At 33.6% G+C, this 20,028-nt stretch overlaps 1 protein-coding gene across 7 annotated transcripts in view; it reads right to left on the bottom strand.

The window, feature by feature from the left end:
- LOC148062862 (F-actin-uncapping protein LRRC16A-like) overlaps window positions 1-20,028 on the bottom strand; it is a 56,362-nt gene that overhangs the window by 5,346 nt on the left and 30,988 nt on the right. The window contains exons 12-33 of one of the 7 annotated variants that reach the window (XM_087812296.1): window positions 19,333-19,419; window positions 18,968-19,071; window positions 18,248-18,325; window positions 16,639-16,715; window positions 15,203-15,310; window positions 14,924-14,993; window positions 13,607-13,618; window positions 12,108-12,189; window positions 11,953-12,052; window positions 11,829-11,883; window positions 8,446-8,618; window positions 8,292-8,360; window positions 6,694-6,787; window positions 6,346-6,444; window positions 5,116-5,244; window positions 4,902-5,033; window positions 3,272-3,447; window positions 3,118-3,205; window positions 2,913-3,053; window positions 1,768-1,785; window positions 674-740; window positions 380-588 (exon numbers count right to left, since the gene is read on the bottom strand). In XM_087812296.1, coding sequence (XP_087668422.1) covers window positions 380-588; window positions 674-740; window positions 1,768-1,785; window positions 2,913-3,053; window positions 3,118-3,205; window positions 3,272-3,447; window positions 4,902-5,033; window positions 5,116-5,244; window positions 6,346-6,444; window positions 6,694-6,787; window positions 8,292-8,360; window positions 8,446-8,618; window positions 11,829-11,883; window positions 11,953-12,052; window positions 12,108-12,189; window positions 13,607-13,618; window positions 14,924-14,993; window positions 15,203-15,310; window positions 16,639-16,715; window positions 18,248-18,325; window positions 18,968-19,071; window positions 19,333-19,419 — 2,168 coding nt within the window. The remainder of the gene's footprint in view (window positions 1-379; window positions 589-673; window positions 741-1,767; window positions 1,786-2,912; window positions 3,054-3,117; window positions 3,206-3,271; window positions 3,448-4,901; window positions 5,034-5,115; window positions 5,245-6,345; window positions 6,445-6,693; window positions 6,788-8,291; window positions 8,361-8,445; window positions 8,619-11,828; window positions 11,884-11,952; window positions 12,053-12,107; window positions 12,190-13,606; window positions 13,619-14,923; window positions 14,994-15,202; window positions 15,311-16,638; window positions 16,716-18,247; window positions 18,326-18,967; window positions 19,072-19,332; window positions 19,420-20,028) is intronic. The other 6 variants (XM_087812297.1, XM_087812300.1, XM_087812298.1 and 3 more) reach the window with 6 other exon arrangements.

Below are 20,028 nucleotides of genomic sequence, written 5' to 3'. Positions count from 1 at the left end.
TAGAAGATACAAGTGTTTACTGTGTGGTATCAATAAAGTTGGAATATACAAGTGTTTACTGTGTGGTATCAATAAAGTTAGAAGATACAAGTGTTTACTGTGTGGTATCAATAAAGTTAGAAGATACAAGTGTTTACTGTGTGGTATCAATAAAGTTAGAAGATACAAATGTTTACTGTGTGGTATCAATAAAGTTAGAAGATACAAATGTTTACTGTGTGGTATCAATAAAGTTAGAAGAAACAAGTGTTTACTGTGTGGTATCAATAAAGTACGAAGATACAAGTGTTTACTGTGTAAATAAGGTTCAAATATACAAGTATCTACCGTGTAAATAAAGTCAGAAATGATTTGTTGTGTATATTTCCTTTGCACTCACAGGAACTTTACTAGAGTTGACTTTCTTGTTCCTTCGAGGTCTGAGTTTGGTGAAGTGCTGCAGCTTCTTCTCCTCCTCCGATGGAAGCTCCACCATGACGCCCGCAGGACGCTGGTCCAGCTTCAGAGCCGTCACAGTGGGTGGAGACGACGTGTCCTCCACGTGCACAGGTACGTCCTCCAGCGCCTTGTCCAGGTCAAACTCCATCTCTGTTGTAACATCAAACTGTGTTAGTAACAACAACCATAATGTTCTTCATCAGGTTTAACTTTCAAGAAAAACTAAAAGTTTTACCAAAGGCACGAGAAACTGGACGCAACATTCTGCTGTGGATACTTTTCCTCTTGGACTTTGGAGTCATCTGGGAAAAAAGACGACCAAAAAGTTATGTTGAGTAAGTAATATTTATGAAGGCACGAGTGTGAATGTTCCTCCATTGTCCCTGGACGGATGCTTCGTAGCCAACTCTGCCCCCTAGTGGTGCGTCTTGGTATGTAAACAAGAAACAACGTTTTTACTTTACAAAACGTGTTTTTATTTGTTTAACCAGTTTTAAAATATGCTCTGAATGTATTTCCATTTTCATACTCAAAGTTACACTTAAGATAATATAATCATTGTATCAGAATCACACCTTAATTAACAGTATTTCCTTTATGTCCATTTATTTAATCATGATAAAGCTCTTCTTTTCTACAATTATTGTCATTTGGTTTTTGTCGTTATTAATCAATCTTTTTATTGACAACGATGGAGTTAAATGCAGTGTGTGGATGTATTGTAATGGACAGTTTTTTCTTTTTACTTCTCCACTCATTTTGTATACATGAATTAATAATAATATTTTTTTAATTGTCCATTTAATTGATCATTATTATGTTTTTGTTTTTATCTTTTTTTTATAGCAACTCACGACCATTGCAACCAAGAGATTTCTCTTAATTAGTCAAATAATTCTTGCCGAATGATTAATAATAATTACTAGATATTGTATATTTTGTTTATCAAAGTTGTTTCTTTTGCTCAGAGAAGAAAGTAAGATCAAGTATAGAACATTTTTTTCCCCCATAAAATTATACAAGAAAAGCAGTGAAATGACACAAATACCTGCTGGATTTATTCTGTAATATTAAAATAATCAAGATTCTTATTTACAATGGAATCTGCAGCAGATATTTTTGTGATAAAATAAGCAGGAAATAGTGATGTTTAGTCGACATGAACAACATCGGTGATAAATCCACGGATGGTGATGAGTTAAAGTTAGTGTCGGGCCAAATATTTGAAAATATCTTGTTTAATGCAGTTAAACCGTCGCATGAACAGAGGGATAAAAAGGAGGGAAAGTGAGACAGGAAGGATGGTCGGGAGCGTCCACGGTTACTTACACTGGTGCAGCACAGAGTCTCCATGGAGCAAATGTCGAAGAAGAAGAAAAAAAAAAGGCACAGAGGAAAAGAAGAGATACAAGCAGTTTAAAGAAGGGAGAGAGGGAAGATGAGAGGAAGACTTTGATACATAAAACCGACAAAAAAAACAGGAGAAAAAAAGGTGGAGACACAAACTGCAGCGTCTTCTTTGATCCCATGATGGATTAACCAGAGAGCTTTTTAATTTTAGTGAATCACATAATTTAATGTTGTCTATTTATAACCTTTGAACAGGGATTTCTCTTAAAAACATTGATAGTGGCCATTATGTTGTCTTTTTTTTCATCTAAAAACATCAGGCAGGTGAAAAAAAGGTAAAAATTGACCCCATAAAAAGAAAAGAATCAAGATGATCTTAGTAAGTTAGGATAAGATACACCTTTAAATATATTTAATAAAAATAGATTACATCCCACTTATCATGTTTATATATTCATCCCTACTTTATGTATAACTTTGCTAATTTTATAATTTAATAATCATCATTATTATTTTTTATTGTATTTAGTATTATTATTGTTTTTTTTCAAATTCTTTTTAAGATGTGTACCAGATGTCTTAATATATTTTAACCAGAATAATAAAAACAAAATAATATAAAGCAAAAACAATTAATGACTAAAACTATAATTGAAAACAAGCCATTATTATGGTAAAGATAATGATTACATTATTATAGAAATCGTCTAAACAATAAACAGAATAAAATGTTAAATAAATGCATTTACCCAAACTGGGAAGAATTAAGGCATCTTATCTTATTTTACTTATCAGTCGTGCTGTTAAATTATGCGAAATTACCCTCGTTCTAATATTTATATATACAAATATATAATTCAATCGTCAAAGTGCACGTTGGTGGTAAAGGCGCTGGAGGGCGCTGTTTCTTTCCGCCAGATGATTTAAATGGAGGATAACTTGTCTTCCTCACGTCTGATTAAAAGCATTTGAGTGCATTAAACTATTTACCAGGATTAAAAAAAAGAAACTTCAGTCCGGCTTATGAATTAAAATCCCCGCAAACACGACCACCACAAACTCTAAATCCACCCCAGCTGCCGCTAACTCTGCTCTAAATTCCTGCTAATCCTCTAAAAACCTACCATGCAGGACTCCAGGTCCTCCAGACGCTCGCCCTCCAGGATCTCAGTGGACGCTCTTTTAGGAATCCTCTCTTCTGGGACGTCCAGATCCACGGACTCCTGCTGCACCAGGGGCCGACCTCGACGCACCAGGTGGTCTGCCTAGAGATCCATCATGAAGTTAACGACACAGTTATGATCAAAAAGATTCAAAAACAAGTCTCACCAGGACATGTTGGGACGAGGAAAGAGCTTCCAAGATCTCGTCCACGATGCGGTCGGAGAGGAAGGAGGACAGACTGAGCTTCACTTCGCTGAAGATAAAAATGATGTTATTTTTTTTTAAAGGTCTTCAAACGCCTCGCGATCCTCACACAAACCTGATCTTGTTGATGATGTCGACCCCCGACTGCTCCAGGAGGGTTTTGGTCACGAAGCTCTGCGGCACCACCATCTTGACCGAGCTGGTCTTCATGAGGTCCGAGCGCAGGTTGCTCCTCTTCATCACCGTCGGACATAGAGACTCGGCCGCGTCCACCATCGACTCCAGCAGCATCTGACGGGAAACAGAAGGTTTGGTGAAATGGAATTACATGTTTAACTTCCTGTTGTGTTGCTGTCAAATACAGCTTTCTACTCAAAGAAACAACCAAACACACACACCAACAAACAAACAGAAAGACACAAACACCCCAAACTCATCACCAAAACAAACATAAAAAGAAACACACAAAATGTAGAAATAAAAACAAACCCCAAAACAACTCAATAACAGAAACACCTACAGCAAAAAAAAAAAGAAACACACCTTCCCAAAATAGAGACAAACATAAATACACATAAACAGCACAGGTGCTTTCTAAAACAGAAACACATACCAACCACACACACAAAAAAACACACGACACAAACCACCCAAACATAGAAAAAAAAATCTATATATAAACTAAAACACAGAAACAAAAGACCCAAACAAGAAACAAAAACACTGTTTCAACACTAACATAACAACAGTACCACCCCAAACAGAAACACACATAAATCATTCCAACAGATAACTAGAAACCCCCCCACAAACACAATTTACCACGCACACTATGATTAACACAAAAACAAACACAACACAACAAATTACCAGAAAACATTACAAGAACAAACACAAAGACACACATACATACCACCCCAACACATTACAAGAACAAACACAAAGACACACATACATACCCACCCCAACACATTACAAGAACACAAACAAAGACACACATACATACCCACCCCAACACATTACAAGAACACAAACAAAGACACACATACATACCACCCCAACACATTACAAGAACACAAACAAAGACACACATGCATACCACCCCAATACATTACAAGAACAAACACAAAGACACACATACATACCCACCCCAACACATTACAAGAACACAAACAAAGACACACATACATACCACCCCAACACATTACAAGAACACAAACAAAGACACACATGCATACCACCCCAACACATTACAAGAACAAACACAAATACACACATACATACCAACCCCAACACATTACAAGAACACACAAAGACATACATACATACCACCCCAACACATTACAAGAACACAAACAAAGACACACGTGCATACCACCCCAACACATTACAAGAACAAACACAAATACACACATACATACCCACCCCAACACATTACAAGAACACACAAAGACATACATACATACCACCCCAACACATTACAAGAACACAAACAAAGACACACGTGCATACCACCCCAACACATTACAAGAACAAACACAAAGACACAGATACATACCCACCCCAACACATTAGAACAACTAAAAAAGAGAGACAATTACCAACCCAACACATTACAAGAACACACAAAGACATGCATGCATACCACCCCAACACATTAGAATAACACTTTACAAGGACAAACAACACAAACAACATAAAAGAAGAAACACAAACTGGTGTTGTGTGAAGTGTTCATTGATCACCTGCAGCTGCTTGTCCATCACACTCGTCAACTCTCCGGCCATCGACTCCAGCTTCTCCTGGATGGGTCCGACCGAGCTGCTGTTCACCTCCTCCCTGGAGGCGGAGCCGAGGTGGTACAGGTTTGGAAGCAGCTGCAGGACAAGATGATGATGCAACGTTATATCTCCATCACTCTTTCTTTTAAAAGTCCATCCAAGACCTTGTTGTTCTCACCGTCTTTGAGTTCCGTGCATCTTTGATGAGGCTCTCTGCCGACCTGACGTCTTCCAAGATGGCGTCGGCCTCAGAGTTCCTCAGAGAGTTCAGATGATCCTGGACCTTCACGCAGATCCTGTCAATCATCTGGGAAATAAAATCAAGATTTGATATTTGAAAATTCCTTGTTGGACATTTCAAACTTGTTTAGTCTTAAGAAGAACGGGAAGCAGAAACATATGATTTTATAATAAAGTATAGAAATAGAAATTGAATGTGCATCTACACTAGATACCTACAAATAAATGAATTATAACCATGGGAGACGACAGTTGTGTTCATTTCCACCATGGCTGAAGAAACTGAATTTTAATTTTAAGTTTAGTTAAGTTAAGGAAAGTGTAGCAAGAAATTTCTTAGTTTTGTGAAATAAATGCACAGGTGGACGGAGGTGGCCGTCCTTGAGTTTTACTTTACTTTAGTTGCAATTACAATGCCCAACGCTAGGGGGAGACAGAAACAAACAAGTGCTGTTTTAAAAGAGGGCGAGTCATGGAAAGTTCTTGCTACTTTGGGTAAAAAGGTGACACAGTGGACCGTCTGTCCAACATTAGTGGTGTAAGTAAGCAATTTGTATTTATATAGCGTTTTTAGAACATTTTTAATACATTTCACATTACTTTTTTTTAATAAAAACAAGAAAAAAACTAACAAAACAGACTTTATTTTTATCATAGATCTCATACGTTTTATATTTTAAATTAGGTGTTTATAAAATGAATCAATTTTTAAAGTTTTGTTCATTTTTGTGTTGAAATTAAACTTCTGGCCTCCAGATGGCAGCAGTCTACATCCACTGAAGCTAAAGAAACAATGAAATCCCTCGAGAATCCGGTGATGACTGAGGATGAGAGGATACAGTGACTCCAGCAGGTTTTAAAGATGATGTTTGGACATACTTTGGTTTGAAAACAAATGAAAGCAGTTACGACTTCGTCAAGAGTCATGTGGTCTGTAAATACTACAACACCAAGTCAAGTACTCGACATATATACTTGTTACAACAGTTTTGCAATAAATCTTATCGTAGTCCCTGTATCGTGATACGCATCGACAGATTCTTACCAATACACACCTCTATCCATCACATAATTGAGCATCACCACTTCAAAACACACTAATTAACCAGCAGGAGAAAACCCAGAGTACCTGGAGTAAACCTACACGGTGAGAAAATTTGCTACCGACCTGCTGAGTGGTTGACGTAACGATGCCTTGCTGAAGTCGGTAAGCCTGCTCCTGCTGGTACTTCCTGGTTTCATGATTCCTGAAGAGATAGTTTTCAATCTGTGGAGTAAAATAAAAATGTATTATTATTTTCTTTCAAATATTGATTGATTGAATACAATCATGTATATATTTGCACAGTTATATATACATTTTTTATTACAAAACACTTGTATTTAATACAACAAAATGTTTTTTTTTGGGATAAAAAAACCAACAGATTATAACGAAAAGAAAACCCCGGAGTGAAGACATTAAATAAAAATAATAAGTTTCTTTATTTCTGGGTCAGAGAAACCTGCCACAGACCTTGAGCAAAGCGTCCTCCGTTTTCTCCGGGCTGGCCTTCAACGCTTGCGAGGCATCGATGATCGGTATCGGCATGAAACGAATGGCGTAGTTTCTTAAAGAGAAAAAACAAGTTTATTGTCGTTTATTAAAAATATTGCTTCATTGAAATACGCCCAGACGAGACCAGAGCAGGAAGAAGGCGCAGGAAATTGAACCCCAACGTTCAGAACAGTCGACACGCGACGGCGGCGAAGAAAATGAAAACGTCGCCTCAATAATACCAGACGGAGACTTGGAGGAGGAAATGGAGAAATGTGCCGCTGGGAGAATATGATAAACGGAGAGAACGAGGGAGGGGAAAAGGAAGTGTGGAGATGCGAGTCCCAGAAGCAAATCCAGATAAATGCACTTTTTCATTTTCACAAAGAAGATGGAACAGTCAGATCCACGGAGAGAAGAAAAGCCGGATCAATCCCTCCTCCGCTGCTCAGCCTCCTGTGGAAACCGTTTCTTCTTTTCTCTCGTGTTTGTCGTCTATTTAAGCTCGACATTGTTTGTGTTGTCACATGATATTTACAATATTTCTCAATTTAACATTGTTTTAAAAATAAGTATAAACTATAAAAATAATGATTTTGTTAACAATAGTTAATAGTTAATGACTTCTAATGACAACTAAAATGATTAAGAATGTATTTCAGGCTCAAACTAATGTATAGTTTTAATAATTAATTTAATATTGAATAATGAGGAGACAAAGCTTCTCGAGATTGTCCTGGGTCTGACCCTGGGCCGCCTCCCAAGTGGACATGCTTCCAACTGTAGATTGATGACTTCTTAGTAAAAAAAACAATCTATTATTTATATTGAGCATTATTACTTAGTTAAAATGATTCTAGTAAAAAAAGTACAGTTATCACCTTTTTGCCTTTCTTATTGTTAATTTAGTTGCTTCTTACGTTGAATTTTATGTATTGTTGCATTATTTATTTGATAACACAAGAAAATGTAGTTGAACTATCATATTACAATTATTTTTCTCCAGTTTTTTTATTCAACACATTATTCATAATTTATTTGTGTGTTAATTGTATCATTTTAATTTACAATAACTCAATAAAATTAACATAAAAGTATTTTATTGTAATTAAAATTCTATTAAAACATCATTGTTTCATCATGTCAATGTAAAATGATTAGAATCAAATAAATTACCACCTTTTGACTGTTTTTTTTTTTTAATCATTCCTAATTATTTGAATGTATCTATTGTATAATTTACACTTAAAATAAATACTTTACAAATACATGTACTTTATCAAAATAGTTTGATACATTATTTAGAAATAAAATTCATAGCAATGAGCTAAAAAACACAGAAGTAAGTAACGGCAATAATAGTCAATTTGGAACGATAAAGGGTTCAAAAAAATCTTCAAAATATTAATGGAACCAGATGGTAGTTCAGAACACTGACCCTCTGACAACCTCAATTTCCACAAAATGTATGTTAAATATATACAAACAAACCTATTGTGGAGGTGATAAAGGAGGAAAAAAAGACAAACAAATACGCACGAAAAATGAATCATATTTTTTGGTGCCATCAGACGTACTTTTCCAGAGCTGTCGCTACATCCTGCAGACCCTGTGGGCTGGTGTTGTTTCTGTCCCAGATCACAGTCCTGCCGACAGAAGATCAAACTTATGTCACGATGACGATAACAGGGTTTAAAAAAAGACTTATCTCTAAATCCTTGTGTTTTTCACCTGAGTTTTGAGTTGATCTGAAGGGCCTTGGCCAACATCTTGGCTCCCATGTCGCCCATGGCGTTCCCGCTGATGTCCAGGCGGGTCAGCGTGGAGTTGCTGCCCAGAGCGTTGAGGACGATGGTCAGGTCGCTCTTCAGTTTGGAGTCGGCGAGCGACAGCGAGGTCAGAGGCTGGAGGACAAAAGATGGAGGAGAAGCTGATGAGGAACAAACTGGCTTGGACTGAAATATGGATTTACAGTCGACTCTTTGTCAGAGATTAACATCTTTGTTTGACAGAATAATGGTGGAGATCTGGAGCGAGTGTCTCTTTAATGCTGGGAGAGATGTGATGGTTTTACAAAAAACCTCCAACTGAGTCCGTCTGTCGCCACAGAGGAGCTGCTCTGTGACGCGTGACATTTGCTCAGCTGGAGTTTCCCTGATCTCTGCTCTCCTTCTTCAATACCAGCGTTTATTTCACAGTCTGTGACTCACACCGGGTCCATTTGTCCTCTTCTGTCATGTGATGAGTAAATATCTCAGACCTTCTGTGAGATCCACATCAATACGTTTCCGTCCACTGAGCTACTGTATGAGCTCAAGGCTGCAGCAGCTACTGCCCTTATTCAAACCAAAGAGCAGTATATATTTGACATTAAAATTCACAATTTTTAAACAAATAAATCCATAAAATCCATGTATACACAAGCCATTATTAATTTGTGCATAAAAATGTCAAGCAGGCTTGGAAAAAAACCCAGTTTATATATAAAAAAAATACATTTTAAAGCATAATTATTTTTGATAATCAACAAAGGGGTCATTTTGATGTATGAAGGAATTTACATAGAAATAAAATGTAATTATTAAAACATGACAAAGTTAATAATTGTTTTATTTAGCTTTTTTTGTTTTCAATATTTGAAATTGTATTTTTCCGTGCAACAGTTTATTATTTACTCGTTCATACCAACGAACAGTGTATTTGTTTAACAGATCAATTTAGTTAATGTTCATTTAAGTTCTTACTTTCATTTTATGAAAAAATTGTTTGAATTCATCAAAGAAAATATTTTAATAACTAAATTTCTAACCCAAATTATTAAAAAATAATTAAATCAAAGACGTGATCTTCAAGTATACAATTATCTGCATATGCTTTAAAAGTAAATCATTTTTCTTCTCTTTTATTTTTTCCCTCAGTATTAAAACAAATATTATTCTTTTCAACATGTTCATTCCTAGAGAAAGTATGTTTTAATGTATTATCAAAATAATTATACATTATACACAAACACGCAAAATCATGAATTGCACATTTTTACTTCACTTATTTTCCAGTTATCAAAGAGTCTCATTAATAAATAAAATCTACTAAAAATATATAATAATAATATGAAAGCCTTGGAAAAGAAGCTGTTCTGAGTCGGCTTGTCCTGCTTGTGCTCAGTGGTCAAAAAATAAATGTGGATAATTGACTCTTATTTTTAGTTGAACGTGACAAGAAAATATGAATTTAAGTAAAACTACTTACTTCCAATATACTGTACTATTAAACAAGGAATTGTTTTCTTTTTTTAGGTTGAAATCTTTCTGATCCGAAGATAGTTAGAATAAATTACAAGAATCCTAAATTGAGTTTGTTATACACCCGGAAAGATGACTGCGCTATCTTGGTGTAAGGACATTATTCCAGTGACCTTTGACCTTAAAGCTCCTGCTATCTCCGTCAGCATCCATCCATTACATCCACGTTCTGTCTTGCATGGTCAGATAAGCAGGCTCATGCATAAACCCCATCGACTGCTGTAACACAGACGCACACACACATGCATGCAACCTCTCTACACACACATGCAACCTCCCTACACACACACTAACACACACACACACACACACACCTCCCCGCACACAGAGGCGCTCGATAAACTATCAATCTTAGTGGTGGGAGACAAAGAGGGGGAGACACTGAGGGGAAACATTCTCCACTCCCTGTGAAGGAGGCAGAGATGGAAGACACATAAAATGAAGCTCAGTTTTTACACAACTTTGTTGGAAAAATTCTATATTTATCCGCAGCTGTTTCACTTTAATAATCAGAATATAATCAACTTTAATCCTCTAGATAAGATAGTGCTTAAGAATATATAAGTTTATGTCCAATTAGTTTTAACAACGTCATTTATTGTAAGATAGCTAAATGTTAGTTGGCTGCTGGCTAGGAATGTGTATTGGCAATAATACGATATATCGTGATACTGTAGTAACAAGTATATATGTGTAGTATAGTCGAGTACTTGACTCTGGTGTTGTAGTATTTACAGACCACATGACTCTTGACGAAGTCGTAACTGCTTTCATTTGTTTTCAAACCAAAATATGTCCAAACATCAGCTTTAAAAGAGTTGACTGTATCCTCTCGTCCTCAGTCATCGCTGGGATCTCCCAGGATTTCATTGTTCCTATAGCTGCGGAGGAGGTAAGGATTGTTGCCATCTAGTGGCCTGAAGTTTAATTGCAAAACAAATATATTAATTGTTAATATATAAAACAATATATAAATATAAAAACATTTAAGTCATTGTGATACAAACCATACAAGATAAAATGTGATTTTAAAGTAAAGTAAATTAATAATGTTTAAATCGAAAAGACATTATGATATTTAAGTGTATTGCTTTTTTTTTTTTTACACACCTGGTGGTGGAAGTTCCTTTTTTTTGCTTCATCAATAATAGACATTACAGATCTATGACATGGGCCAAATTTTATTTTTAATCAGGCCTATTCTAGCCTGTAAACCATGGGTTTGACTAAGTTGCTTCAAATGTTTATTTTCTGAGTCAAGAGTCAACGTATCATCTCGTCCTCAGTCATTGTTCCTTTCTTTTAGAAGATGCAAGGACATCTAGTGGCCGAAAGTTAAATTGCAACACAAATATGAACAAAGTCCATGAATATTTGCATGTTATTTGTATAATAAAAATATATATATTTTACTTAATAGAGACTGCATTGAAATATAAACAATAGAATAACTATGATAAAATATATATGAAAAAGGATTGTATTTTCTATCTATACAGTGCTGTTGAATATCGATACAGTATTTTCAAAATAAAGTACTGGATATTGAAGTGCGAGGATGATTTCTTCCCTACAGTGAACAATGCACAGTAAGATCTAAAGCAGACAAACATCTTGATTTCTCTGTGCTCGTGTCTGTAGATTTATGGGAGACTCCAAAGATCAATATTTGGACCGTTTTTTTCCCCCCCCCACATGTCTCCGGGGAGAAGCAGAGGAACAGCTGGTGCAGACTCAGACAGAAGCTTCGGTTACAGATTCCACTGATCTAATCTCTGATAAGAAACCTGAGCGTGATAAAATAAAACGTACCGACTCCTCCTCCTGCAGAATATGGATCAGACCGTCCAACACCGGAGCCAGATTCCTTGAACCCAATGAAGATTTTAGATGTTTTGCACGACATCGACTCGTTTTTCTCAATTTCTTGTCTCACTTGGACTTGATGTTGTTGAAGTTCTTGCCGAGGGACAAGTGTCTGATGGAGCGGTTCCTGGCGAGCCACACCAGCAGAGTGGACAGATCCGAGTCCAGACCTGGAGGGGAGTCAGAGTCAGGGGTGTTCGAGAATGTTGGAGTGAGATGTCGCACCGTTGTCAGAGATGTCCAGGCTGGAGATGTTGGGGATCTCAGCGATGCATCCTTCCAGGATCTGAGAACCTCCCGAGCGCAGCTGTGGATCAGAGGCAAACCTTTTACATTTAAAGTAGAATTATAACATATTATGAACCTATTATAACATAGTTATTATCTAGAACTAGAGAAGGAAGTTTATAATATGTTAAAATGAAGGAAATATTAAGATATTCTTTGTGTTTTAAACTCACTTTAGTAACTAAAATTATTTAAATGATTAATCTACAGAAATATATTCAACAAAAAACACAGAAGCTACAAATTAAAAAATACAAAAACACTACAATGTTTTTTATGTCAGAAGTAAAATGAGTGAGTTCGACTTTGAATTTTATGTGAAAAAAATTAAATAAAATTTAATAAATAGGTAAAAGAAAACACATTTTGCATGATACAGATTTTTTCTTGTTTGATTTGAAAAAAATATATAAATTATTAGAAGAAGCTGGAATTATTTGAATAAAATAAAGTAAAAAATATATATATATATATATATATATATATATAAAGTCAGTATTAATGCAATAATTTGGTAATAAGCGATTGATGAACACAAACCTTGTTTGAATCCAGTTTGAATAATTAAGATAAAAACATTTGCCACATGTTGAAATCTAACAAAAAATGTATTAAAACCATATCATTTTCACAATAGATTGAATAAATAGTTTTGTTAATTAAAAAATACAAACATTCTTAAGATCAAACCGACATTATTTGATAGAAAATACAAATAAATGAGCGATGAATATTAAATAATAAAGAAAAAAACCTTTTACACATGTTGACACTTAACATAAAAAACTAAACAATCATTTCGATAAGAGATTGAATTTGCTGTACTTTTATTATTAAAAAAAAATAATAGAAACTGTAAGAACAAACAAATGATTTAACGACAGCCGACAGAAATTTTGAACACAAACGCTTCATCATTTTAACCGACTGATATATTGTATTTAGGTTAGGTTATGTAGAACTTTATTGACTAATAATAAATAATAATAAACTTTATTATTTCCCTTAATAGGAAAAAGGCGGGAAAAATACATAATTGATACATAAATGTATATAATGTGACATCTTTGAGTGAAAAAAACAACAAATAGCAATAATGATAAATAAGACTCAAAGATTCATATGAAAATAAGTCAAGAAAAAACTATTTTTGGGGGGTTTTATTTTAAAATCTCTCCAAAAATACCGTTATTTATTAATTCTTCATGTAATTGCGTATTAGTGAGTTTGTGTCGACGACAACAAACAATAGTAAAAATGACTCAAATCAAGACAGTCTGCCTGAATAGATAAAGACTCACGAGACACTTGTATCCATCGGCACAGACACACTAATACACATGTATCCAGAAGCACAGACACACTAATACAAATGTATCCACCGACACAGACACACTAATACACATGTTAATTATTCAGACGCAGCAGATACTCACACAATGGCCGAGCTTAGAGAAGCATTAGGGGGAGGAGAGAGAGCAGCATGTCAGACTGAAGCCACAATTACCAGCAAACAAAACACAGATGCTTTACTGACGACACGCACTTGTTCCAACACAGGGAACAAAACCACCTGCTTTAACAAGACGCTTCCACTAGACTCTCCACTTAAAAAAGGACGCCTCGTTTACCCCGGAAGAGTTTTCTTTAAGCTTCAATTTACATGCGTTATCTTCAGAAACGATCCTGGATCTGCAGCCGAGGCTGCTTTCATGTCTCAGGCAGGAGATGAAGTGATGTAACCATTAGAGAAGGAAACCATGATCGGCTCATCTCAACCTGCTGCTTCACAATTATTCATGCAGACGATGTTTCAGGAGTGAATCCTGAGTAAATCAGTGACGTCACAGTATTTCGTTTCAAATTAAGAAATTATTTTATTGAAATAATGTTTTTTTTAAGCAATTTATTCAATAGTTTTCCTAAATAATTAGCAAATAAAAGGTTGATTAGTCGTTTCTTCTTAAATATTGTGTTATCTCAGGGTCAAGGTGACCCGAAGGCCCGAAAAAAATGTGTTTGTGGTATCCCTTGTGTTGTTTCTGGGTCAAAGTGAACGACTTTCACCACTGCATCTTTACTATAAAAGCACTTTTTTTTTCGGACCTCTGGGTCATCTTGACCCAGAGATAACACAAGGGTTAATGATTTTTTTGATGATATTTTGAAAATGAATTCATTTCTTGAAAAAATAGAATTGGATAATAAAAAAAAAAATTAAAATAATTGATTTATGTGCGACCATACAATTCCAAAAGAGCTACTTGATCAAACTTCAGCCAATGATGGAGACACTATTATACCAACATTCATTTATATTGAATTCAAATATTCTAAAATTTTGATTCAATTATATGAAAATAAACTAAACAAATTCAACCTTCAGAAAAAATAGCAGAAAAAAACTTGTATTTCCAGTGTTTTAAACACAAAACATAAATATTTTGTGGCAGTACAGAATAAAAGAATGAAATAAAAATAAAGCACAAAATAAGCAATAAAAAAAATATTTAGTTCAAATTATTCGTCAAATTACTTAATATAAAAGAAAATGCAGTTAAATTAAATTAAAAATGCTTCAAAAACCTCACAAACAGAGTTTCAACATTTGAAATGTTAAATTAAACCATTCAATATTCTGATAGCACTGATATGTATCCATTAAAAATAATAATCCGTCCTCATTCTTCAAATATGAAGCTTCAACATCAACACAAAAGTCACAACATCAGGATGCAAGTGTGTGTCGTTACCTCGCAGCAGCTGAGGTCCAGAGAAACGTCCTTCAAGCTGGGATTACTGGCTAGACCCAGCAGAAGAGCTCTGGAAACAAACATGAGCTGAGCTACAATCGAGAGGGGACTGTGGGGACACCCTGGAAAGGGCTGCAAGCCATCAATGTGCACATGAACAACCCTTCCTTAAACACAGACAACTCAGTCGTAGGTTTCTCTTCAGCAGAGTGCTAACAGGAGCTCAGCGTAAAAGTTTCAAGGAGGAAACTTGACTAAAGTTTTTAAGAACGGACTCACTTGAGAGCGTCTGGCGGCAGCTTGGTTCCCGACACGTTGATGGAAGTGAGCGACGCGACGCTGCTGAAGAAGTGTTTGAATGACGGCGGAACTTCTTTGCCTTTCCTGCTGAGGAACGAGAGACAGAAATGAATGTTGCAGACGCACTCGACTGGTCGTTATTATTTCAACTGCTTTGACAGCGAAGACGTGGTTTGATTTGTGAAGTTGTGAGAGACCAAGACGGGTTGATTCTTGGTTATTTCATGGCTGTAGAATTATTACAAGTGTCCCGTAAGTCACTGCTTTTGTTGAATGTTTTATAGATACTCAACATTTGACGGTTTCATAAAACCTTAAATCGAAAAAAGTAAGAAAACACAATGGATTTGCTAACTTGAGATCAGTTTTACTAGTTTTTACACATTTTAATACAATATATTTTTTATTTTTTAAGCGTTTATAACTCCTTCAATTCAAATCTGTGTGCAACTGTTATTTATTTTTCGTTTCTTATCATGTATGGTTATTATTTAATTGTTATTATATTTATAATAAATGTATTATTATTATTACTAAAAAAAATGTTTACATTTGTACTGTATTGACCGTGAGGACTCAAACATACACATAACTTTATATTGTTGCTTTTAATATTATAATGTTTTATGTCTTGTTTTTAATGTCTTTATCTTGTTTTTAATGTTTATATCCTTCTTTAAACTTAAGCACTTTGAGAATTGTTAACCAAATGTAAAGTGCAATACAAATAAAATCAATTATTATTAATATTATTTTCTAATAATAATTTTTATGTATCTTAAATCTTTTTTGTGACAACTTGAAATTCTGTTAAATTGTTGAAAGAAAAATCTTATATATTGTCTTATGATAGATATGAAGATATATCCTTAAATAGTTCAGTTTTGTATAAACCAAAGTGTGTTTTTAGATGGTGTAGTAGGACTGAGCAGCTCAAGTGGTTTTTCTGGCAAAAACTAGCCTTCAAACTAAAATACAATTATTTTAACTCATTAATAGTATTAATAATAGTATATAATAATAGTTGCAATTGAAAGGTGCAAACTGTTGAGTTGGAAATGAGAAACACTTTATTCAAATAGTCATTTCATGAAGACACTTCTTCGATTCAAAGCATCTGTTTGCAATTTATTTTAAGGTTCCAAAAAAAAAGTTTATCTTGGCTTCATCCGAGTCTAATCCCTCGTCTCTCCTGATTCTTACGACACTCTTCTCCTCCCTAACAACGACCTGTACTCCCTGCAGATCCATCGTAACGATAGATAACAAAACCTCCACCTTATCATCATCTGTTCCCACGCGTGATTCCTGTTTTTTCCCTTTACTGTTTTTGTAATGTCATGTAGTGACCAGCAGGGGTCTCACACCTTCGTTCATTGTTACAGTGAAATGAAAGACTTCAGGTAGATTCTTACCTGTGAGGAAAGATGCTCTTTGACACGTTGAGGACAGAAAGGTGTTGGACTGAACCTCTAAGCAGAGCTGAACAAACCTAGAAAATTACACACAAACATTTTAATAAACCAACATTTTTGTAATAAAATACAATTCGTTTGAGCGTGTATTTCACAAAAATAAAATGGCAGCAAAATGTTTGATGAAACTACTTTAATTTTATGTGACAATATTATTAATTTAATTCCAATTAATTCAATGTTTATATTTCTTAGCATTTTAAGTTCAATATAACATAGAATATATTTAATATATATACCAACAATTTATATTAATTTTAAATGGATACAAATAAATATTATTTTTTTTATTATTAAAATATCAAACTGTATGCGTAAAACACAATTAATTACCGTATTATTATTTTTTTAATTCAGGTATTGAATCAAATTCAAAATATTTATATATTTTTTTCAACTTTAACTTTAATTAAACAGATTCAAAAATATTTTTTAATACTTGAATATATCTAAATAAAAGTAAACAACCACTTTTTGTTAAAATATAATACGTTTCTATATGCTATAAATATAGCAACAAAATATTAGTTGAATCTACTGTGACAATATTTACAATATAATTCCAATTAATTAAATCTTTGTACAATTCATAGCCTTTGATTAATATATATATATATATATATATATATATATATATATATATATATATATATAAAGGCTAAAAACAAAAAGTATATAATTTAGAACATTTATTTTAAAACACAATTAATTCATCTTAAAAATTAAAAAAAAAATCCAATCAACCTTTAAATTTATATTTTCCACTTATTCAATTAAACAAATTCATTCATAAAATATTTTTAAATACTTGAATAAAAGCTATTTTCAGATATGAAATATTACTATTCTATATTATATATATTATTATTTCACAAAAATTAAATTTAACAAAATGTTAAATAAATCAACTTTTAATGAATGTGTAAATATTAATATATATGTCAATATTATCGGAATATAGATTATAAAAGCTGTTTATTAAAAAATGAATTAATTTTGTTTTAAACAATGTGTAAAAATATAAAAATAAATGTAGCATTTCAGTATATTTTAAAAAAATGTAATAACTCTAATAACAATAAAAAATATATCAAATCTATTTAAATACTTAAATACAATCTTGAAAATCTGCTTTTATTTATAAACTAGTGTTACTTCATCAAAAGAATATTATAGCAACACAATGGTAAATAAATCTACTTTTAATTTATGTGAAAATATGAAACACAAACTGTGTTAAATTGCTATTGTCAACTGTCCATGTTAATGATTTGCTCGTGCGTTTTGTGGAAGATGATTTAAAGCCGATCAATAATTCCCTGACTCGCTGACAGCTGGATACATCACATGCCAATCAATACACTGTTTTTTTTGGCAGCGAGATCAACATCAATACATCACGGGTTCGTTTCTGCTACGAGAGCGACGACAAGAGTTGGAAAATGCCGTTAAATGACATTACATGTAATGTGTTGTCGCCGTGTGGATTTAATTTATGTTTAAATGATGTAAATATTGATCGTTTTTTTCCCTCAAGTAACAAACTCACCTGGTCTAGAGAGCAGTCGGTGTTGGAGAGGTCAAGGGTCGTCAAGCTGTTGGGTTGACTCAGGAAATTGTAGAAATGCTACAGAGGAGAAAATAAAATTTTAGAAGCTACACTTAATGTATATACAAAACGAATAAAATACATTTTAACTCAAGGATTAAATACATATATTTCCATTAATTAAAATAAGAAATACTTTATTTAAAAATAATTAAAAATATTCATAATAATTTGATTTAATGATTTAAAAATAAATAAATTAAAATATATATATTTTTCGAAATTTATCTGCATTTTCACCTAAAATAACACAAATATTCAGTAAGAAAAAATTTAAAAAAAATGTAACATTAAAATACATTTGACCCCTTTAATGCGTGATTTATTTTTTAAACACTTAGGAAGAGATGTGACAAAAATATAATAATGGAATCACAAGAATAAAGTGACAACAATTAAATCACATTAAATCTCTATTAATTATGAATACTGTATTTATATAATGCTACTACATATACTATATATTTAGTGTTAATTATTCTTTACAAACATACCGATTTCAAAGTAAAATAATGCATCAATCAAGTTGTAAATACAACTATTTTGTGACTCATTTATTATTATTCTTCTTATTGAGCGTCAGATGGTTTAATGACGTCTGAACATGTTGTCATGAACATGTTGTCATGAACATGTTGTCATGAACATGTTGTCATGTACCTGCATGTCGTCTCCTCTGAGGATGTTCCCTGAGAGGTCCAGATGGACCAGGCTGCCGGGGATGGACGGGTTGGCACTCAGTGATTGGCAAAGGCTGTTCACCCCTACAACACAAACAAGAGTCGGCTTCACCTCCTGCTCTGACATGCTGACAGGCAGGGAAAATAAAAAGAGGAAGAGACGGATGGAAGCTGACGTGACGAGACCATTAAAAAACATGGAAAATATCTTTAGTTCTATGAAGAAGTTCCTGAGTTGATACAGTTTGTGACCCATTTGATACATTTCTTAGGTGATATAAAACAACAATTACATTTAAAAGTGGATCAAAGAAATGTTTTAACATTTTTAAAAACCACACAAACCTTTGGGTGATACTGAGGTTTTAGAAAGGTTGAGATGCTTGAAGCCGAGATGATGCTTGGCCAGCTGAGCCCCCAGTGACGCCATACCTGGAACAAGAGTTTTCATTCAGATTTATTATTATACTCATCACAGATTCACATTTTATTCATAAAATGCAAGTGTTTGCTTTAAAATAACAACATATTCATTTAGTTAAAAAGAAAAATGTGCTTCAAATGAAATAAAAATAATGAAAACTACATTTTATTCATCATGATTTCACCTTTATGTGGATAAAAAGAAGGTTTTTGCTCTAAAATTAAAGATTTTCCTCTAGTTAAAGTAATAATCTCCATAAAATTAAACACATAAATCATGTAAAATACATTTTATTCATCACACTAGTTAATTGAATTAAGTCTTTGCTTTAGGAAACCTTTTATAGTAAATAATCAGCCTCAAATTAAACTCATAATTCATGAAAACTACATTTGAATCACTATTCTTTCACATCCGTTTAAATAAATAGGAAGCTTTTGCTCTGAAGGTGAAGATAATTGTCTGCATAAAGTGATAATCTGCTTTAAATGTAACACATAAATCATGAAAAATACATTTAAATCATCACACTATCACATTTGTTTGTATAAAGAGAACATCTTTGCTCTAAAAATCAAGATATTCATCTTGTTAAAGTGATAATCTTCTTATAATTT

Source organism: Callionymus lyra, chromosome 17 (genome assembly GCF_982586985.1).
Source record: "Callionymus lyra chromosome 17, fCalLyr1.hap1.1, whole genome shotgun sequence".
In the NCBI taxonomy this organism is placed as follows: domain Eukaryota; kingdom Metazoa; phylum Chordata; class Actinopteri; order Syngnathiformes; family Callionymidae; genus Callionymus; species Callionymus lyra.
The sequence above is the reverse complement of the archived record's forward strand: the minus strand, read 5'-3'. Positions and strand labels throughout refer to the sequence as shown.